General features: G+C 45.6%; 1 protein-coding gene across 10 annotated transcripts in view; it reads right to left on the bottom strand.

Moving 5' to 3' along the window:
- SLC7A1 (solute carrier family 7 member 1) overlaps positions 1–21,669 on the bottom strand; it is a 42,852-nt gene that overhangs the window by 8,982 nt on the left and 12,201 nt on the right. For 3 of the 10 annotated variants that reach the window (XM_064441073.1, XM_064441077.1, XM_064441076.1), the window contains 8 exons: positions 17,176–17,290; positions 13,309–13,456; positions 12,705–13,088; positions 8,404–8,562; positions 6,006–6,180; positions 3,975–4,099; positions 2,129–2,351; positions 1,170–1,309 (listed from right to left, as the gene is read on the bottom strand). In XM_064441073.1, coding sequence (XP_064297143.1) covers positions 1,170–1,309; positions 2,129–2,351; positions 3,975–4,099; positions 6,006–6,180; positions 8,404–8,562; positions 12,705–13,088; positions 13,309–13,312 — 1,210 coding nt within the window. In that variant the 5' untranslated portion in view covers positions 13,313–13,456; positions 17,176–17,290. The remainder of the gene's footprint in view (positions 1–1,169; positions 1,310–2,128; positions 2,352–3,974; positions 4,100–6,005; positions 6,181–8,403; positions 8,563–12,704; positions 13,089–13,308; positions 13,457–17,175; positions 17,291–21,669) is intronic. The other 7 variants (XM_064441074.1, XM_064441078.1, XM_064441079.1 and 4 more) reach the window with 3 other exon arrangements.

Below are 21,669 nucleotides of genomic sequence, written 5' to 3'. Positions count from 1 at the left end.
CTTAGGGATTATCCTGCTTACAGGTCCTCACCAGGCAACCCCTGGTTGTACAGACCGTTGTATAAAGGTCTTTGAAAGGAGAAGCAAGTAAGCAGAGGGCAGATGTCAGTCAGACATTCAGGCGATGCCACTGGTCATATGAGAGCACAGGGATCTCAGAGCTGAGCCTGGGCCAACCCGCCCTTAACACACCACCTGGAGCCCAACAACCAACCCAACCTTTACACTCAGCTGGCAAGTGCTATCCCTGCAGCTTTGCGCGAGCTTTGGTCCTAGGCACTACAGATCACTCTGAGGAAGACCCGAAGGAACTGCAAAGCATGTTTTTTTTTAACTTTATCTGTCTCTTTTTTTCCCCAGCCTGCACCTGCGGCCATCTGAAAAGGGAAGTGCCAGAGGACCATCTATGAGGAGGCTCCATGGGTCCTGAGGCAGGAGCTGAGCTGTTTCACAGGAGCTCAGAGCCCACAGCAGCAGTTCAGCACCAACTCCCCACCAAACATGTCATTTTCTCACACCGACAGCTCATCCTGCTTTTGCAGCAGAGGGTAAAGAGGAAGCAGCAAGGCTCTGCTCTTTGCTAGGCATTGCGAGGAAGGGGATGGCTGCGAGAAGAGGGTAAGCCATTTGACCTTGCAGTCTGGGAGGTTTAATTCCCATATTCCTATGGGCTGAGAATGGGGAGGAGAGGACAGGATGGCTGCCAGCTGTGGCTAACTGATTAACAAACGCCTGTGCCACAGGGGCCATCTGTCTGTCTCTGGCTGCTCTGGTGTCTTCTGCTGAGCTGCTACCCACAGGCAGTAAGGTGTCTTCAGCCAAGCCAGGCCAACAGCCACAAGGATGCTGAGGCACCACTGGCTGCCACCTTACAGGGGGTTAATTATTTTTAAGGCTGGCAGAGCACCCAGGGAGAGGATGAAGGCAATTCTTGGCATGAGACAGGATGTCAGCAATGAGCCCTGAGAAAGAGGGACAGGCACACAGCGAGCTATTCACGCTCACCTAGCTCCTCCAGGGCATGCCCTGGAAACCCAGGTCACCCTCCGGGAAGTCGTGCTGTGCAATACATCCGATTAACAAGTGGGCTAGAGTTAGGCAGACTTATCTGCCCCTAGGATGACCTTATGTCTCCTTTCCACGCATTTGTGTAAGTCTTTGGATCTTACCTGCAACCGCCCCTGATGTCAGTGTTGCAATTATTGGAGTTTTTCTCTTCTCATTGACTTTAGCCAAAAATTTAAAGAGAAGTCCATCTTCAGCCATAGCATAAATTATTCGAGGCATCGGAAACATGGAGCCAAGGAGACTAAGGACACAGAAGGGGAAATAATCTACTTACATCACCTCCTGCTGAGCACAGGCACACAAACAAAAGCAAGTTTATGGCAGTACAGAGAACAGGTGGCTTTTATTCACTTCAGTTTCTCCTTCAAGGGCTCCTACCGCACACTCATCTTGCTTATAGCCAGTAACTGAGGTGCAGCTCTGAGATTTTGCATACCTAAACTTCGCTATGGGGCCATAAAACAGCCTGACTTTCAGGCAGCAAAAGAGCCGTAACTCCTATGAGCCTCTATGAGTTCCTCACCTGACCGACTATGTCTAAGTTGACCTGAAACAACAGGTCCCTGGAGTGCAGAAGAATATGACATAGTTTGCCTCCAGCCTGCCCTGCCTCCCATCCAGACGGTTGTCTTACAGGCAACCTGCAGACAGACAGCCCGGGGTATGGTAAGCTTCATATGCTCCAGAAGATGCAGCCTGCACTACCTGACACTAATCTGCTCTCCACCCAACCAGCCAGGATGTCTTGTGGGCAAACCACATTTGCACTGTGTAGTTGCCTCCATGACTTAGTCACTGAATCTACTTATATTCCAGAGATGCACCTGCTGGGTCTGCTGCTGAGTTTCTGAAGTGATACTGGTCATGTGCATCTCACAAATCTATCACAGGGTGAAATACTGGGCCTTTTGAAGTCAATAGCTCTGAATTTCATCCCTGTCCTCAGCTCTCTTGACCTAGGGGAACATAGTGAAGGCAAAGCCCTGACATACACCATTTTTTAAAGGAGTTGGAGATACGTTTGCCTTGAGAGATGCACAAAGGTAGAACAGTGTCTCACCTCGTAGAAAGCGCACACAAGGAACCGACAGCCACTGCGTAATTGGCTCCATCCCAACCCACGTATTTAAAGGCATTGGGTAAAGGGCTATTGGTATCCAGCTGGCAATAAGGCATCATGAGCGTCAGGGCAGCTGACACACCAAAATAAGCCACGAAGCAGATGAGCAGAGATGCCACAATGCCAATAGGAATGGCCTTCTGAGGGTTTTTTACCTCCTCGCCTAGAAGAAAGAAATTTAAATATCAGCTAAATGATGAGCAAGAACTTTATCCCAACCTAGGGCATGCTGGATGGGGATTTTAAAGGCTCCATGGGCAGCAAGGCACTGTTTGACCGTGTGTGGAGCTGCATGCTGCCAATGGCCTGCCCCAGCCTGCTTCTCCCACTTCTGCTGCTCCTGTCACTCCTTCTGACATAAACATTTCTGGAGGCCTTGTAAACTCAGGCACAGAAGCAATCCACATTAAAAGCTGTCCTTTCCCCAAAAAGGGTTATTTTTACCTCCAATTACTTCTGCTATCCCAATGATGGTGCAGAACACTTCAATGATCACAAGCCATGGGACAAGAAATTATTGTGCAGTTGTAGGGCAAATTCTTGGGTGAGTATTTCAGTTAGCATCTCCACCAAAACTACTAGACAGTGAACACAGCACCATAGGCACCCAGTTCCAGGGAAGTGCAGTCTTTGCACAGCACCTGGAAATCATAAGGATCTTTGAAAATGCCCCTTTAAAAAAGGGACTTCCTCTAGTTTCTATGGAAAATTTTCAACAACCAAGTTGGGACAAATGTGTGAAACAAAGAACTCCTCAAAATTCAGGCACTGATTAATTAGAAAACAGCTTTGAGCCTTCCCTGTCCTCCGGAGCTGCTCTTGTCTGAAAGCAAGAGCTCCTGAGGTTTTGCATTTCAGGAGGATGAACTGGTAAGCAGAGATCCATATACCTATAAGTCAAAGGCAGATGAATGTGTTTCTCCTCCAAGGAGAGGCTGGCTGGAGTAATGGAGCCAGAACTTCTCAAACTCCTTGCAATAAGAGGCAGTACTGCTTTATTTGTCTTTGTGATGATCTCTTCCTCTCTCTGCTCCAGCTTTGAAGCAACTCAGTTCTTGCCAAATGTGAAATTAAGGATAATCCTTCCTTTATCCAGGGAACTGGGATTCTTCTTAGCCAGGAGAAACACGACAATGCTGATGGTTTCTCTCTTAGGAGGAGATCTCTGAACCTTTGGAGATAAAAACTCCCCCTTATTCTGAGGCACAGTTTTAGGCTGCAGATGACTCCCCAGAGGCTCTCTCTCTGGCTCTTTAAATACCAGTGGAGTATTTATTCTTTAAATAAAGCCAGTGGAGCATCTTCAGCTGAAGGCACTGAAGAACCCTACTCCAGAATAACCTGCTGATTAAAGCATCATCTGGAGTTAAGAGGTTCAAACTTCACTAGTGATACAAAGCGTCTGAACCTGGGCCTTCCTGGTTTGCCTAACGGGTAAAGCTTGCTGTGTTTTCTGTGGCATCTGTCCTGCTTAGTGTCATCAGTGACCAACCACGGGACTGGGCCCTGCAGGCAAAGAAGGGAGAAAGCTTGTTTTTTGGATTATATCGTCTAGCTGCCTGCCACAGCAGCTAGAATTCAACACTGAAGCACCCAGGGACTTGGATATACTCCGCGCTTTGAGTATTAGGAGCAGCTGAGCTACAAGTATATTCTGGGCTGAGGTTCAGAAGGGTGATGAATGCAGTGCCCTGAATTACTCATTATCTGTGCTGTGCAACATTACTGAAAGCCAACCGGCCAGCAACCATGTTCATAACCAGAATGAAGACATCTTCCCTCTTACCTGTAGTAGCAATACAGTCAAATCCCACGAAAGCATAAAAACACGTGGCTGCTCCTGAGAGGACTCCTTTCCATCCATAGGGCATAAATCCTCCAACACCATAGAACTTTTCTTCCTGTGTTTGACTAAAAGGCATGGCACTGGGTTAGAAGTCATCCTGGCTAGGTAAGAGTAACAAAACTATTCATATAGCCCATAACAAAATCCAAAGCTGGAGTTCGAAGGAACACACTCACCCTTTCATGTGCTAGCATACAAATACCAGGCAAAACGCTAAGCCCTACCCACCGCTGAGCTTTGGACTGGCCTGCAACAGCCTGGGGAATGCATGGAATAAAAATGTTTCATGGTTTGTTCCCACCACCTGTTTTTGGGGGCAGATAAAAATGTGTTGGCTAAGACCGGGAGAAAATAGCATGACTATTAAAATTCCTCTCCTAATATTACTGCATGTGTGTAGATACACATATTCATTTAAACATAAGCTTTTGAAAAAGCACAGTATGTAATTCTGAAAACTGAAGACTGAGAAAACTGTAGACGATTCACTTTTCACCTAAGATCGACTCAGATAAAGTGTAGGTGAGCAGACAGAGAGCAGTGCAGGGTGCCATGACTGTCTAAAATCCACCCAATGCTCCATTCTCAACTTCAGAATTCCCTGTGCCAAGTTCATACCCAAACTGTGCTTGCGACCCTGAGGGAGGAGAGGAGCCTGCACCCCTGATGCACCAAATGCTTTGCTAAGCCTCAGCTGAAGTTCATTCAAGTCAACAGACATGTACTGATCGCAGGGCACTCTGGATCAAGGCCCCAGATCCATGTGCCTGTGTTGAATCACGTATAACACACCCGTCAGTTCAAGTGACTCAGGTCACTTCTTCAGGGAAAAGCCTGTGTAAAGACGAATTAAGGCAATTAAATTAAAGTAAATCCCAAATTTGCAAGTCTTATCAGGTATAAGCATCTGAACTCTCTCACAGAAGCTCTGCTGAGATTTGGACGAAAACTGGCCTGTTATCTGAAGAAATAGCACAACCCATAGGTGGATTACTCTGGAAATAATGATAAAGTGAAGTAAACCCCAGAACAGATTTTACAAAAATAGTAAGTGCCACGGGTCAAAGAGCTACAGTTACACTTTGAAGCTATTGCACTAATTGCTCCTTGCATGGGAATAGCAGCAGGGAAGGAGGGGGGACCTCTCCTACAGAAGCAATTTGTTTGCAGCAGGCTGAATTCTGCAGAGGCTTAATACGTGGCTTGTACACAAGCCAGACTTGACCCAATAACATTTATAAAATCTCACCAGTTTTTGCCAAACTGTACTTCCTTGCAGACCAGCATAAAGAGTTTAGATAGCAAGCCAGGACTGAGCTGATGTATGTGGAGATATTTAAAGGCCCTTATTCTGTGTTGCAGTCTCAAGCAAAAATGAACAGCCTTGTATCACTGGCAACCCTTGTAAAGGTCCTTAATATTGATCTTGTATAGGAAGACAGAATTTTGGCCAAGTAGCAAAACGTCATTAAAAATGGATTCATGATATGCTCACTGCAATACATTAAAATAATCTGCAACTTGCCTTCATTTTACTGAAGCGTTTGAGACAAGGTCTCCAAAAGGTATAACAGTGCCTCAAGGATATTGTCCAAGTGTCCAAAGAAACTACAGAGCTATACTTGGTCACGGTTTCATGCAGGCACCAGAGCTGTCCTGGTGTAGCCTTGAGTAGGAGGTTGTCTAAAAAGCTCTTTTCTCTCAAATTTGGATGCTGTATTGGTCATGAGGCTGGAAATGGTTAGTTCTGCAGCAAGGCCCACATCGACACAGCCTACCTCCTAGCAGTTTCAGCCCATCAGCACAGCCTGCTTTCAGCGAAGACCCACCGAAATCAGCTTTCTCTCCAAGGTGTTTGGCAAAGGAGGGAGCCATCCCATTCCCTGGTTTTCTAAACTCCACAAACCCCCCTATGAACTCGCCATTGAAAATGCATCAATTTCAGAGCTGAGAAGAAAAGATCCAACATACTTGTTTCCATAAATGCTGTAGTTGGTGTTGTAAATGTCCTGTTCAGTCAGCTGCCAGTTTTTAATAGAACCTTTCACAAAGCCGGAGACCATGACAAAGCCGAGAACAAGGATGTTGATGCAGGTGAACACTTTGTTCACCAGGGCAGATTCCTTCACGCCAAAAATTAAAAGCCCTGGGGAAAAAATGGCAGATGGGCAGTCAGGTATTTCACCACCAGCAGCAGGCGCTGAGGGCTTGCAAAGGTAGCCCAGCTCTGTTCATGCTGTGCTTTGCCGAACTATCACATCTCGTTTCTCCACAAAGCCAAGTAGCTCAGGTAAGTCAGGATTAACTCAGAAGGAGGATGAGGACTCCAGCCCAGACATTACTCCTGCAGGATGTGACACACCTTCCCACCCAGCGTGCCCATTTGGCATGTGCCCCTGGAAAAGTGCTTTGCTAACACAGCTAAGCTGCTTCCAGCACTTTCAACGCCAGCTCTGGTCACCTTATGGCACTATGCTGTGCCACCTAGACACAGCCTCAAACTCAGAGACTGAGAAAGCACCACAGGTGGTTTGTCATGAAGGAACATTGTCTTAGAGGTCTTGGCCACGTGCAGAAGTCATGAACAACATTCAGCTTTCCTTAAAAGCAGGGAAAAATATGAGCAGGACCGAATCCAGGAAGACAGCTACTTCTGGTGCTGAAGACACAGAAGAAGGTGGCATGTTGGGAATCCTGTTCACATTTAAATCAGTGGGAGCTTTGCCAGTGAGTTCAGCAAGAGCAGGATTTCAGCCTGCGGTCTTAAGAGCATCCATCTGAAGAAAAACACGTTTATAGGCTTTAGCAATCAGATCTCGCTGGGGCATAGCTCAGCTTCTCAGAACAACAAGCTCTGGTAACTTGCGTTTACTCTTCAGGTGCCTGATTTTCAAGAACCCAAATCTGTAACACAAATCTGAGAAGGTGGCTGAGGGAGAAGGTAAAAAACTTCACACAGGCCTGAGGGAGAAGAGGAGCACAACAGGGTGTCCTTATTGCTACTCCAAGGCACCTCAAGGAGAGAGGATCTCCCTGTGCACTCAACTTTCCTTCCTTTAAAATAGGAACTAAGCTGAGACAGCCACATCAGATAAGTGTTTGATAAAACTGCGTACCTGCCCAGGGGAACTTGTAAGGTACAGGTACCTTGTAGAAATCTGAAGCTCAAGACGGTGCGAGCGGAAATAAACTTGTGATGCTCTCATTCAGCAGCTTTTTGTAGAAAAGAATGGTTTGCACCTTTTTTATTAAAATCTAGCGAATTTCCTCCATGCAGGGGAATAAAACCATTGGTAATCTTATAATATTATGCCTCACTAGTGCTAAAATAAGAAGTCCTAAATTTTGTAAATTGTAGCTGAGGCGAAAGACCAGATTCTATTTTGAAACTACAGCAATTCATATACAAATGAACAAAGAGGAAAATCTTCTCTCCCATTTAGATGTAGTTCTGAAAACAGGGCTGCTATTGACTTCAGCAGTCCTCGATACAGTCCTAGATCCAAATGCAAACCCAGATGCCAAAGCATCCCTTGCTTATGAGGCCTGTTCCCAGGAGCACAGCTCACACAGTGAAACAGCTGTCCTGATCAGAGTGGGAAGTGTCAGGATGACCTTGTTGGGGTGACACTGCAGCTTCTGCGTTCTGGAAACCACAGAGGGGTACACAAGAAGCACTTTTAAAATTTGCCTAAATTTGGCAATGCTTTGCAAGATTCAGCTGAAGTAGAGGTAAAAGTTCAGAAGGATTTTAATTTTCCAAATTTTCAAGACTCTTCCAAATCCTGATCAAAGCCTTGGCACATTTTTAGAAAAAAAGATGACCTGACTGTTTATGACACATTTATTTCTCTGGAGTCTTGCGTTCACTGCTGCGAACTGATGCCCAAATATATTTTTTTAAAACTCAAAACAGTAGTACGTGAGGTTGTTACTGAGTCCCATAATTTTTTTTCTCACTTTCCTGACTCAAGATTTGGCAGACTGTCAAAACAGGAATAAGGTTGACATAGCAACAGAATGAAATTCTTGTGTAATCGGATTTATGGAGGGAAGGATTAAACTTCCATAAATGATTGAGGATAACAAGTCATCTTTTCTTTTCTTCCTTATATAAAATTTGACTGAAGGTTTTAAAAGTGGGTCCAAAATATTGAGAATGCTCCCCTCTAATTAAAAACCTTGCAAACAGGTTATGCCCCATACTAACTCTACAGAAGCTATATAGGTCAATACAACACTTGTATCACAGAAAGAGTCTTTAATATGTTGTCCAAAATAAATCAGGACTTTCTGCCTGTTCCAAAAGCATACAATAAAATTACAGAAGAAGGAGGTCCAAGACTCACAAACCCCTGCAAGGTTTTACCTGTTAGGATGATGATTATCACCACAGCGAAGATGTCTGGGTATTTTGCTAGCACTCCGGGAGCATCCATCATCATGTATTTTTGACAAAATTCTTCAATATGCTGGCCTATGATTTCATCAAACGTCGCACTCCAGGCTCTGGCCACGCTCGAGGTTCCTGCCAGAGGACAGCAAGGATGCAGATCACCCTTCGTGGCTGGCACGTGTTCCAAACAGGGGGCACCTTGCACGGCTTTTCGCCATGGAGGGCCTCAAAGCAACCTTGTATGTGCTTCCCAGGTGCTGGGAGCAGCCTTTCATCTGCAGATCCAGCCCACAGCCTGTATTCATGCCTGGCATCTGCTTTGATGGTAACACACACAGGTGGTGGGTCTCAGACTCCTACTCAGCTGACAAGATAAAAAAAAACCTTATAGTGGTTTGGCTTCTTAGTAGATCTCCACTTTTCCTTAAGATACAGTGTCGTCTGACTTTTTCCTTATGCCCTCAGCAGCCTGAACTTCCCCCAAACCTGGTAATTTCTGCTACTAGAGAGGTCTGAGTCTCTTCTCATACCAGCGGAAACCCCGGCTGGGTGACTGCAGCCCAGGCAGAGGGGCCTTACAGAAGCCAGCTGGCCTCTGGCAGCACACCACTGGAGCACCAGAGCCTGGACCACTACATTCACCCAGCTCCATAAGCTCTGCACTCCAGCAACATGCAGGTCTGTTCCAACTCCTGGTGCTAAAGCATCTGAGCAGGATAATAATATATCAGATATAATTTACAGGGTATCTGAGCGTAAGTCAGCCTACTGCAGGATGCTGGTGGTGATCCCAGCAAGCGGCCTGACTCCTGCCTGCAGCAAGTGCTTAGACTTCCCCCTCCAGGGCCGCTGTTTGCTGCGGTTCCCAAGAGCACCAAACTACACACAACTTGACACGGTGAGGACTGAACCTGGGGTCTCAGGATGACCAAGTCTGGGGCATTGTCTGGGCCAGAAGAGTCATGTCAGAGAACTGAAATAGTAACAATAAAAAGCTACTACCAGACAGTGACAGCATTGTGTAAAATAAGTAGGTTTGAGTAATAGTCAACTTCTCCCTCTCCTGTGTTAAAGTGGCTATCATTATACTTCTGATGTCTTATACAGTACACTATATATAACAGCATCTAATTGCATTATATAATTACCACTGTACATAATTACCTAGTTAAAAAAAGAGGTTGGTTTGGTTTCGCTTTGCAGAGCAATTCCCCAGAGGATGCTGACAGGACTCGCTTCTACCTAGAACAGTTTGTCCTGACACACTCACCTGTGGGCGGGTGTTCAGGCCCCAACTCCGGCACATGCAATCATGTCAAACAATGTCTGTGCTCACCTACAGCTGACCCCTCTGCAGCAGCGGTGGGCAGCACCTACAGCAGAGCTGGGAATGCTCACTGCCCTGATCCAGCCTTGCAACAGTATGAAAATGAGCTGCAGAACAGATCGGTTTGGAGACTCTTCTGTTCCCTGAGGCAGCAAAGTGCACAGTGTGAATGCTTTTCTCAGTTTAACTTTGGCACGATTTGAGGGAAGACACTATTTCCTTAGTGCTCCTTTTTTTGACCTGGCTCTAATATTTAATGTTCTAGGACAGGAACAACCATCTCCTACATGTATTATATTAGATGCCAGCTGCTTGGATGACAGTTCCACATAACTATCAGCCGTTTATCCTGAACTCCCTGTAACCAACAGCCTTGAGGGAGCAGGGGGGAACCTGACATTATTCCAACATTACAGACACCTGGATAATATCTTAGTGTTGCTACAGAGCATGGTACAAAGACATTTGGCTTGTATCCAGGAGGATTTACTAGTTCTGGGTCAGCATAAACGTGCCAGATTGAGCTGGTTCCTGCCTACAGCACATGGCTCCCAGGAGAGCTGCTGAGCTCAGGTGCAGGGCTCACTGCAGGAACAGGCAGAGATGAGGAGGTCACCACATGCCCCAGGAAACCCTAGCAGCAGCTACTTGTCAGAGGTGCTGTTACTCCTCATATTACCAGCTCCCACCAGCTTCCAGTTCCTGAAATGCTTCCCACAATCTGTCATGGTTCCCCCAAACCCACACCACCCAGAAGAAAATTCACACCAGATCCTAGTCCTGGACACCTTCTTCCTTCTGTCTAGACCATGACTGATCAGTTGCACACCCATTTTTGCTCATCACCCACCTCCACGACCCCACACCAGTCTTCCCCCAAGCCAAGTCACTTCAATTAATTACAAACTACTGGCCACCCATCCCAGGACCCCAGGATTTCTTTTTCTACCCCACAATACTTTCTGAACAGATGTCTGAGAACCTCAGTGTGAAAACACCAAGTTGGCCGAGCGTTTTACAGATGCAAGCTCCCACCACCCTACCTGGTTTCGGTGGCACTGCTTGGCAATTTTCTGCAGCATGACTGAGAAAAAAAAAAATTGGCTTTCCGCCCCTCTCAACCCCCATCTCTGAACTGCAGACTATGCCTGCCAACGTATCTTTCTCCTCTACACCCCCAAAGCTGATGGGAGTTGTCCTTGCTCACAAGGGGAGCAATTAGCATGGGAAGAAAGGCTGGGTAAGATAAAGAAGAGACACCTGCTATAGCCTACTCACACCCTCCCCCGGTTGTTTTTCCTGCTTAGCTGCCCTTCCTCCCAAATTATGAGGAAGCCAGTTGCAAACATGCATTTTTATCACAGGACTGAATTAAAAGTAACTATGTTGTGTTTGAAGACATTGATGATTAATATCTACTTATTTTTTAGTGAATTTTCTGCCTTGTGATAATATACTGAGCAGCCAGCTCTGAAATAAAAATAGAGGCAGCAGCTCAAAAGCCATTATGAGAGGACAAAAAAAAAAAAAACAAACAAAAACCTCAGAAATATCATATCAGCCTCAGCCCAGATCCTGGGAGTGTAATGTTCAGTATGTTAATCTTTTCATCACGCATTTGCAGAATCAGGTTTTGGGACAGCATCCACAGCTATGTTAGTCATTTTGGTGGTCAAGTATCATGGTGGGAAGGGCTACATAACTAACTAGGCGAGGACCATGGAGGAGTCGATTTGTCATTACCTTTCTGGAACAGAAGATAAGTCACCAAGAAGTCTGTTCAACTTTTCTATGTGTAGCCTAAACAGAGTCCATTTTAGAAATCTTGAGGAAATTATATGCTTACTTTTTAAAAAAACTATTTTTATCCCTTCCTTGCAGTGAACCTAATTCATAAAAGAACGGCAGGACTCAGATTTCCTAAGGAGATGAGTTTAATTGACTCTGGCTTTTCATCCTCTCATTTCTTATTGAAAAAAAAAAAAAGGGAAAAAAAAATAGGAGGAGGAGGAAAAAGGTTTTCAGGTAGCACGCAGAGCAGAGCCAGAACAATCTCAGACAAGCAGCTGCTACATAACTATATCGTTCTTGATATGATCTTGCCCTGCCCAGCACCACAGGAACTAATCTCCAAGGTAACACACATCCCATAAAATGCATTTTTAAAAACTCCAAACTTCCTTTAATAATTCAGCATAACATCAGTTTTAATTTTAACTACTAAGTCTTGACTCTCAATTGGCAAGTTGGTTGCAGCCTTAATTACAGGCATGATGACAACCAGCATGCCCAGAATGTGCTTGAAAGACACGAATCCTTAATTAGCAAAGTATGGCTTAGTTTTAATACATCAGCTGAGCTGTACACTGCATGCTCTGAGCTTGGTCCAAGGCCTCTCCAAGCGGGAGTCAAGGGCTTAGAAGGGATTTGGTCTGGATGTTTCAGAGACTGTGAACCTGCAGATCACCCTAAACTTAATCCTGCAGCCATTCACGAGACAAAACTGTGATCTCCACATACTTTAAACAGGTCTCAAAGGGACCAGGAATTAATCCTTCATCAGCCAGGAGTAGAGATGCTGCTGTGTAAAAGCATCCTTCCATCAGCGGCTTCTTTCTCAGCAGAGGGAACATGATTTTGCTCCCTAGCAAGTGTGCAGCAAGCCAGGGGATGCCAAAGGGATGACGTGGAGATTCAGAGGAAGCTGCAGCAGCAACAATCCAGCTTCAAGACAAACCCTCAGCCCACAGCACACCACTCACCTCGCCGACTGACAGGAGCCACCAACAATGCACTCCGCAGATGAGTCCTGAAATCCTCAGTGAGTGCAAGAGTGTAGTGCCTATTTTGTAACAGTAATGCAGCTGCCCAAACAAGGCTGATCTTACAAACTAGGCTGCCATCCTGGACTAAAGCCAGGGTCTTGCAGCGCACCCACCATACTTACCAATAACATAGGAGAGGATTAAATTCCACCCTGTGATGAAGGCCCACAGCTCGCCTACAGTCACGTAGCTGTAGAGGTAAGCAGATCCCGTCTTAGGGACTCGAGCACCAAATTCTCCGTAGCAGAGTCCGGCCAGCACTGAGGCCAAGGCAGCAATCAAGAAGGAGATAACAATGGCAGGTCCTGCATTTTCCCGTGCCACAGCTCCAGCCAGTACGTAGACACCAGCACCCAAAGTGCTGCCTACACCCAGAGCCACTAAGTCAAACGTGTTGAGGCATCGCGAGAGCCGACTGTCTTCTAGAGTGCAGTCCACATTTTTCCGGCGAACAAGCTGGTTTCCAAAATTGATAATTTTTTTACACTCCATCTTCGTGTTTGGGCCTGCAAGAAAGATGCTGCCGTCATTACCTGGACCAGGTTACCCCTCAAAACAGCATCACTGCACAGGTATACTGCTACAGCCCCACTACATTTCAACAAATGAGCCTTCCCCCTGCCCACTTTTTCACGTGGCAATATGTCTCCTTCAGCATTTTACCTAGGCTTAGCACAGGAAATTAAAACAGACAAAACCAAAGCATTTTCTGCTTCCTGCTCTTACTCATGCTGCAAAGCCTGCGTAATCCCAGGAGAGACGGGGCACTCCACTCCAGTTCCTACCCCGCTCTGCAACCACCCAGTCCACAGACAAGTGGTCAAGCCAAAACCACAGAGCCCGTCCTTTCAGAAGTCAGAGCAGCTTTCCTGGGCTGGGAATTAAAAAAAAAAAAAAAAAGACATATATAGAGAGACATACTTATATATATTTTTTAAGTCTCGGGGTGAACTAAGTGAGCATTACATCCCAGAATAAGGCACCACACATGCTATTCCCCCTAGAACACAACATGACTGCAGTCAGTGTCACCGTTTGCAGTCGAACAGACCTGCTGGAACATTTCCCCTCTCTAAGCTCCAGCTCCAGCCACAGGCAGCAGCACAGGCTGCTGTTGCCTACAACTGTGCAGGCTGAAACAGATATAATTTAGGAAAAAGGACACGCAGAATTGAGTTTTACTTAACTTGGTTGTGCTGAGACAAAGGCTCAAGCTATATTGCATTTGCAACGACTGAAGTGAGAGCACAGTGGGGCTGCCTGAACATCTGTGTCCCATCCAGGACAGAAGCACTGCAGGACAGGGGTGTTTAATGAAACTGTGGGGCAGGGTTTCCAGCCATGGTCCCATTTCAGCACCTGCACTATTCCTGTGTATGGACCTGCTGGCATGGCCAAATAGCAGTTTGCAGTGGCTTCAGCATGTGAGCAGCTCAGGTGCAGCTCCCCTGCCTGGGACTTTATGATCGGATTAGCAGCAGGGTAAAGCAAACTCCTCTCTGTGGAGGGATCCCTTAGGAAATCCTTCTGGAGTTTCTCCTCCCATGAGAGACATGCATCTGGCAGTGCTACACCATGGGAAGATTTTGCTATGCAACTCATCAAGGCTACAAATTTGACCATCCACATAGGCGTCCACATAACACAGACAGTAACAGCACTCATTAAAAGCTACAATCAGTCAAACCGTCACAGCCAGCAGCGGGGTCAGCTTCATCTCCTCAAGGACAGCTGTGGAACTAGTGCTGTTATGGAGTCTGCCCCTTCAAGATTTATGTCCTTGGACACAGCCCGGGTATGGAATTTGTGTCTTACTCTTTCTGAGAAAAATTAAGTATGTTACTTCAAAATTGTCCTTGCCTTTAGAAAGCAGCTAGAGAGCTCCTCCTCACAGCATTACCAGAATCCATGAGCTCAGTATTAGAAGGAATTTCTTGCTTTTTACACTGCCAAGTCTAGCCCCAGCTGTCACAGGCAACCATGGTATAACGTCAGGCCTTCCCTTAAAAATTTCTAGGTGCCTTATCTCCACTGTTGGAAAGCTCGACCAACACTCCTCTGCTCCCCAGCCAAAATGCTTTAATAGACAGTGTTTACTCATGTGCTCTTGTGCCAAGAATGGCCCTTCCCCGCTCGCGCAGTTACCCCAGTGTACCTTTAGACACCAGTCATAACCTTTCAGCCTTCATTTTACAAAAGTAAGTGATCTAAGCCCTAAAGATACAGGCAGTCCCCAGCCCCCAGCAGTTGCCCTGTCTGCAACTGCTCACTTCTGAACCACCCTCTGAGCAGCAGTATATCCCATTAGCACCCGTCTACTTGTTGCATCAAGAGGAACCAACAGCAGCAGCAAGAAGAGCATCCCAACAGCAACCACTAAGAACTCCAGTGGGTATCTCCTCTACCAGTGTCTGCCTTCCTCTCCCAGTCCCTGACTTCTCACTAAAACATCCTTTTTGCACTGTGCCAGTTTCTTACCAGTCCTTACCTTCTTAAATAACTTTCTATGTGGCACCCCATCAAAAGCTTTACTTAAGTCAAGATAAAGGAAAGCTATCATTCTTCCCTTTAACCTTAAAAGTAAAAAATACAATAGTCCACCACCTTCCCTGGGCCTCTTATCAAATAAAACTGTCAGGTGAATCTGTCAGTCTCTCACTTATCTCTTCGGTCTTCTCCAGCCAATGGGCAACAACTCTTACCTTGACAGAGGTTTCGCTTTGCTGGTTCACCACCACTTTCATGCCCTGGTTCTTTCTGATTACCCATCCCTGACCCTCCTCTTCTGAGTGTTGCTCTGACTGGCTGTAGCCATTTTCCTCAGCCCACACTCTGCCATCCCACCTTCATCCCCGCACCATCATCCTCATTCAGAATTTGGCAGTTGGATAATACGATGCTCTCCGCAGCTAGGATGCTTGCCTACAACCTGCTGGATTACTTCCAATTCATATGCACAGAAAAACATGTACTAAAATAAAGAAGTGCGGGGGGACCTGTAACAAGGCATGTTCTTCACTTTGAAAGGGCCTCCAGTGGAGGAAGTCCAACACTGGTGACAAACACCAAGAAGCTTTGAACGTCCCCATAGACCCACACTCCAACCAAAGTCTACAGACAACCTAAGCCAGAGCTAGCACTGACAACAACCTACTGTACTTCTACAAATGGATTTGGTTCCAGGCACCAAAATCACTACTGTAAGACCTGCATTCAACTATTTAATAATGCTCATTAGCATTCCTGTTCTGAGCATAAAAGTACTCTAAAAGTGAATGTCCCAGTTGTCTCCATTTACCACACTTTGGTTCACAAAGCAAGGAGCTCATGGAGTGCACAATCCCGATACTACTGGGATGAACCTAAACCTGCGAACACTGCTGGGGCATATGTAATGTACTCCAATACCTGATGGGTGCTCAGCCCACAAGAACAGCTACACCAAGATAACCTCCCCTGTAAGATGTGTTGTGCGGACACCAGATTCTCAGCAGCAACTGCTTTGCTCTGCAAATCTACAGGCTGCCTGGACACAGCCTATGGGGATGAAGGGCATCTTCCATCTCAGACTGCACCCCGTAGCTTCAAGAAGCCCTAGCCTGATACCCACAGTGCACCATTAAGCCAGGCTTTGGCAGCAGGGCTTTCAAATGTTTCTTCATTAATTATGGAAAAGGAAAAAAGGCTCTTTTATTTATATTTAATGCCTCACTCCAGCATTGCCTTTCCAATGAATAGTACCTTGTTTACCATTACTGGAACAGCAGTATACATCGCACACTAACATCAATAGTATGCTGACAATAATGGGTAGTCAAAAATATTGCTAAATGCAATTTACAGGATGGTCAAGTGAGATTGGTACTTCATCAGCTCCAGCTAAAACCCAGTGTAAAAGGTGGGAAGATACATGCTAAGAAACTTAATTAACTGACTCAGCTATTAAATCCAATGCTTCAATTTTGTCACCACAGCATCAACTACAAAATCAAAAATCCTCTTAATTTTTCCAAGACCCCAGTCATAAGCCCTGGCTTAACTCCCTTTCTCTTGGCCTTACACTAACTCCCCTACTTAGAGAAAGTAATTACAACTGCAGGAGCAAGGCTGAGGATTCAGAGGTCCCACCGTGTCAGGAATTGTATCCTCCACCAACAGCTCTCAAACACACTTCTGAGGGAGACAGATTCAGACTAACGGAGTAAGGTAGATTTCAGGCCAATCATACAAAATTCTAATCTGGTGAACTATGGCAATTCCCAACATACAGAGAGGGAAAACTACTTTCTCCCTTCAGAAGGAAGACAGATCTGTTTGTTTACCTAAGTGTATTCATATGTCAATCGGCTCATGCCATCTCCTTCCCACTTGAACCTTTCCAAAATCCATGTCAGCCAGGATTGCTGTCAGGGGGACAGCAGCCTACCTCCCCAAAATCAGTGACAGGGCAGTACTGAATTTTGAACTGGGGTAAGATGACAATAAGAGTGCTGCACTGCAGCATCCCCTACAAATTTCATTGCTTTCTAGGACAACACAAGTCCTAGGCTTTGCTTAACTCCCACCAGAGCAATGCAGAGATCTTATTGATACCTGCATCCTATGAACACCACAGCGATGGGGCTAACTCATCCATCCTACCCAGCAGTGGTGGTGGTGCTGGTTGATATGCAGTCTGGAGCTCCAGAAAATGGGGAAGGACCCAGTGCTGTGCACCAAGAAAAAAAACCAAACAAATGCTACAGAAGATACAAAAAAGTCCTCCAAAACAAAACAAAAAAATCCCTGCCATAATCTGCAGCCTACTATGAGCAAGATACCCGCAGGAGATGGGTTAATGGATTCATTTTCCAAAGCTAGGCTGAAAGTCAAGACCAGTTGGAGTCAGACCAAACTGTGGGTTTCAGGACAAACATAGGTTTATTCTGCAGCACAGAAACATCAAGAAATGCCAAAGGACTGGAGAAAACAGTTTAATTCTTGTTAAGTCAATGTTTAAGGCAAGGTTTAGACATTCAATGGCCTGAACAGAGGAGTGAGACAAAACACAGAATAATACAGGAGAGTCCCAGCTGAGGCTATTAATAAAGACAGAAAATGGAAAGGAGGTGGAAAGATGCCCCAGCTCAGCAAGAAGTTAAGCAATTAGCCAGAGAGGTCTGCAAAGATGCAGTGCAGCTGGGCAGGGCTTGCCTGCCCTTTGCACAGAGGCCCTGGGCAAGCCCGGATGGACTGCTGAGGCTGAGCTGGACCAACCACAGGGGAATACCAGAGAAGCTTGGAGGAGATCTTCCTGAGACATTTCACCCTGGGTGAGGTTACAAGTCCAGGCCTCCCCAAACCCTAGTGACTTATGCATTGTTTTGTGTTCCTCGGGGTTTGCACCTCTGAATTGACATCAACCTTGCTGAGCATATAGGGTTTCATCCTACATGGCACTGAAATATTCTTACACAAAAAATCAAGGTGAGGGAGGAAGTTATCTTGCAAGGTTGGACCATGTAATGTGCAGAAGGAAAAGGTGTGAGATGTGTTGATGGGTGAGTGCACATGAGTTTCTACAATACCCACACAACAGGAACAGTGCTAACCCTAAGAGTTAGGTGGCACTAATGATAGGCTTGCTTGCAGTGTGTAAGTAACCTACTGCCCCCACACCTTGCACAAAGCTCCAAGGAGGATGTGTTCTGTGATGAACAAAAGCAAAAGGCAGAGGTCAGGCTGTGCAATCTGATATTATCTTTGCCTAAGACATGCCTCCAAGGTGGACCAAGGTTCCCCACAGGTGAGAGCTGCTCTCCCTCCTCCTTCGACTACCACTGACACCCAAGGAGCTGGAGATACCAAGTCTCTTCCAGGATTTGGCTCAAGGCCTCTGCTTCAATAATGTACTGCCTAACAACAACAGTGGACCTTTTATTTCCTACCTAGCCATTTAACTTAAACTTAACTAAACCTGGTGTCTTGCAAAATGGACACGACTCAGTGTTCCCAAACCAACAGGAGTTTTATCTCTGCATTGAAAATTAAGGAGATCTGGTACCCCATGCCCCCTCCTGCCACACACATCATGACAAATCACTTCTTGGGCAAGAATGGGGCTGGGGAGGGGCAACACCCCCAGGGGAAAAGAGCCCCTCGCTGCAGGGATGGAGGATCAGTGCACCAGCTTGGCGAAGTTTTTGGCAGCAGGGGAATGTAGGATTTACCCATTAAAAAAATAAATAGTTTGGTGAATTATTTCAAGCTTATAACTCAAGAATATCCCACAATACACATATTTCAAAATGGTTTCAGTTTGAAGCTCCTTCAGGCATACCTACAGGGGTTCACAACTGTACTATGGCTATCAAGAATAAAGCAGAGCTGCTCTTTATAGATAGCTTTTTTAGAAGGAGGACTATTTAATTATGACAGACCTAGAAATTAAGGGCAACATCCTGCAATTGGCTTAATGCCAACAGGCAGTGCTCTTCTGGTTGATCTCAAGATCAAGATTTTGACTTCATCCTGCCCCAGAAGCATCAGAACATCTGATTGTCTCTCCTGTGACTGAAGTACCTCCTACAGTCTGCAGACAACATACAGGGACCTGGGTGCAGGGCATGGTACCCGCGCTGCGGCTGTGTTCTGCATTGCTCACACACAGTGCTGTCTTCCATCTCACAGATGACTGATCACCATCCTAAGCACCTCTTACATGTTTTTATTGCTTTTGAAACAGCAGGTACCAAATCAACCTTTCAATTATATTCACAGTAGCTTGGCAAAGAGACCTCCAATAAAGGCAAGTGGGATTTTTTTCAGGAGAACAATCTTCTCGTTTAGCAGGATGCAGTACGGATTCCATCACACCTCTGCCCAAAACCTTTCCTTTGATACCATTTGTTATCATTGCAATTGTATCAAAGGGTGATTTTGGTGGAGATTAGGATTCTTCCCTCCTTAGAAGTTGGATCTGGCTGTGATCTTGCTTTCTGAAACAGCCATTCTTGCCTTTGAAGTGAGGAAATGTGTTCTGGGCTGGTTCCTCTCACTCCCACTCCCAACCATACTTGAAACGATGAGCCCTTTTTTGAATGTACGGTCAGTACTCCTGCGGCATAATGCAGTCCTAAACACATAAAACAATATAAATTATTTCAGAAATGTTACCAGATGGTACACAACCACCTTCAAGTTGAGGAAACTTGATCTTAACGAATGTAGATTAGCTTTGTTCTGCACACGCCTAGCTCTCACCCATTTTAGCTCCGGTTTCTCTGATGAGAAACACTGAGCTGCAGGCTCCAGACACTCAGACCTTGGGTAGGAAATGGTTTCATCCCAAGGCTCTGGACACCTTCAGCTTTCAGCAGGAGCCAAGGGCTTTGAGAGCAGCAGGAAGCAATGACACACCTAGATAACCTACCAGGGCAGATCCTGGGGCAGGGGCCACATCCTCAGGTTAAATCCTGTCCCACTGAAGTCGATGGCAGAGCTCCCACCAACTTCAATAGGGGTGAAATTCCACCCACTGCTACTGGTCCTTGTCTTTTATTTACACTGCATTTTGTTTGTTACTTTTGTTCCCTGTCCAAATTCTTGTGCCTTGATTGTATTGTATTTTCAAATAAAATGCGATATTCTTCCTCCTCTTATCTAATGGTTAACATACCTATTATATCAGGTTGATAGATTTCCTTCCCTATTAACAACATTTTAAAAAGGGACATTTTTCAAAACAACTCCATAAGAAACCAAACAATCTTGCATCTGGTAACAGCAAAAAGTAAACCATAACAAACATCTGTCCAGCTAAACATAAAACACCATGTGTAAAAATAAGCTGACAGGGCACCATTTTACATAAGCAGTACTATCACTTCCTAAACAATTTGTTTCAGCTTCTTTAAAACCACTCCTTTTCTATTTCAGGGCCTTGCTGCTCCTGATAATTTTCTTCTCCAATTTGCAGAAGAGCATAAAATTAAAGCCGATTACGCAGAAGGCGGCATTTTCTACTAAGGAAAGAAGAAAACCCAAGCCTGACCCTGCTCCACAGCCAATAAACACCCCAGAATTTTATTGGGGAAGGAGGGAGCACGAGCAGAAATCCCTGCTCAACGTTGTCCCACATACTCTTATATCCATTTTGAAATGCACAGAAACCTCTCCTGCCATCAGTACCCTTCTCTCACAGCAAAGTGATGTCCTGTGGACAGTCTTATTTTTCCTCAGCATCCTTTTGGTCTTCAACAAACATGTCCCCCATACAGCTGTAGCATCACTGCTACTAATCTGCAGAACAAAGAGCTTGTGCTTATGCCATGTTGGTACTCTTGGCAAACACTGTGGAATGTGTTTGGCCCTCTATTTTTAGTTTAAACATGGATCAGCTCCCTGAACAAGCATGTAGTGATGATGCCAACTTCTTGATCAACACACAGGTAATAAACCCTTTTGGGAGCCCTTTCCTCAGCCATCCATGTCTGCAGGCATGTCATAGCCCTGGAGAATTTCTTCCATCAGAAAAGGAGCAGTGATGTGCTCTCTCTAATCCCTATGCCACCCACTTACCAGCAATCAGTTTCTGAAAGGAGAACACCTAGCCCTGCTGGACATGAAGATGGTGTTGGTGCTCCAGTATTGCCTCAGAAGAACGGCAAGGTGCTGCAGCTCACCCACCTGCTTTCCAAACTGTCACAGCTACTGGCCGTACCAAGGTCAGAAATTCCTCTCCCATCCCAGGACAACTTCTGAGATAGCAAAGACCATCCTTTTTCCCAAGTCCAGACAAGAAGCCCCAACTTCCCAAAAATTTCAAAGCAGGCAAACTTCAATGATTTTTCTCAATAACTGCAGAAAACTTTGTGTGGGTTATTTGTGATGATACATGAAACCCATTTTGAAATGAGTAGTGCTTTTGGACCAAAACAAAGGATGGAGGTTCCTGCTCTTAAAGTCCCCAGGGGAATGCTTCAGCCCCCCAGAATTCAAGCTTCAAATTCCCCACAATGGAAGTTCAGTGATGCCCACTCTTCTCCACAAAACTTCAGCTGTGATGAACAAAGGTGGCACATGGTAAGCCATTCAACAGGTGAAAGT

The sequence above is a fragment of the Phalacrocorax carbo genome, chromosome 1, assembly GCF_963921805.1.
Source record: "Phalacrocorax carbo chromosome 1, bPhaCar2.1, whole genome shotgun sequence".
NCBI classification, from domain to species: Eukaryota; Metazoa; Chordata; class Aves; order Suliformes; family Phalacrocoracidae; genus Phalacrocorax; species Phalacrocorax carbo.
This window is presented reverse-complemented; position numbering and strand designations above follow the sequence as displayed.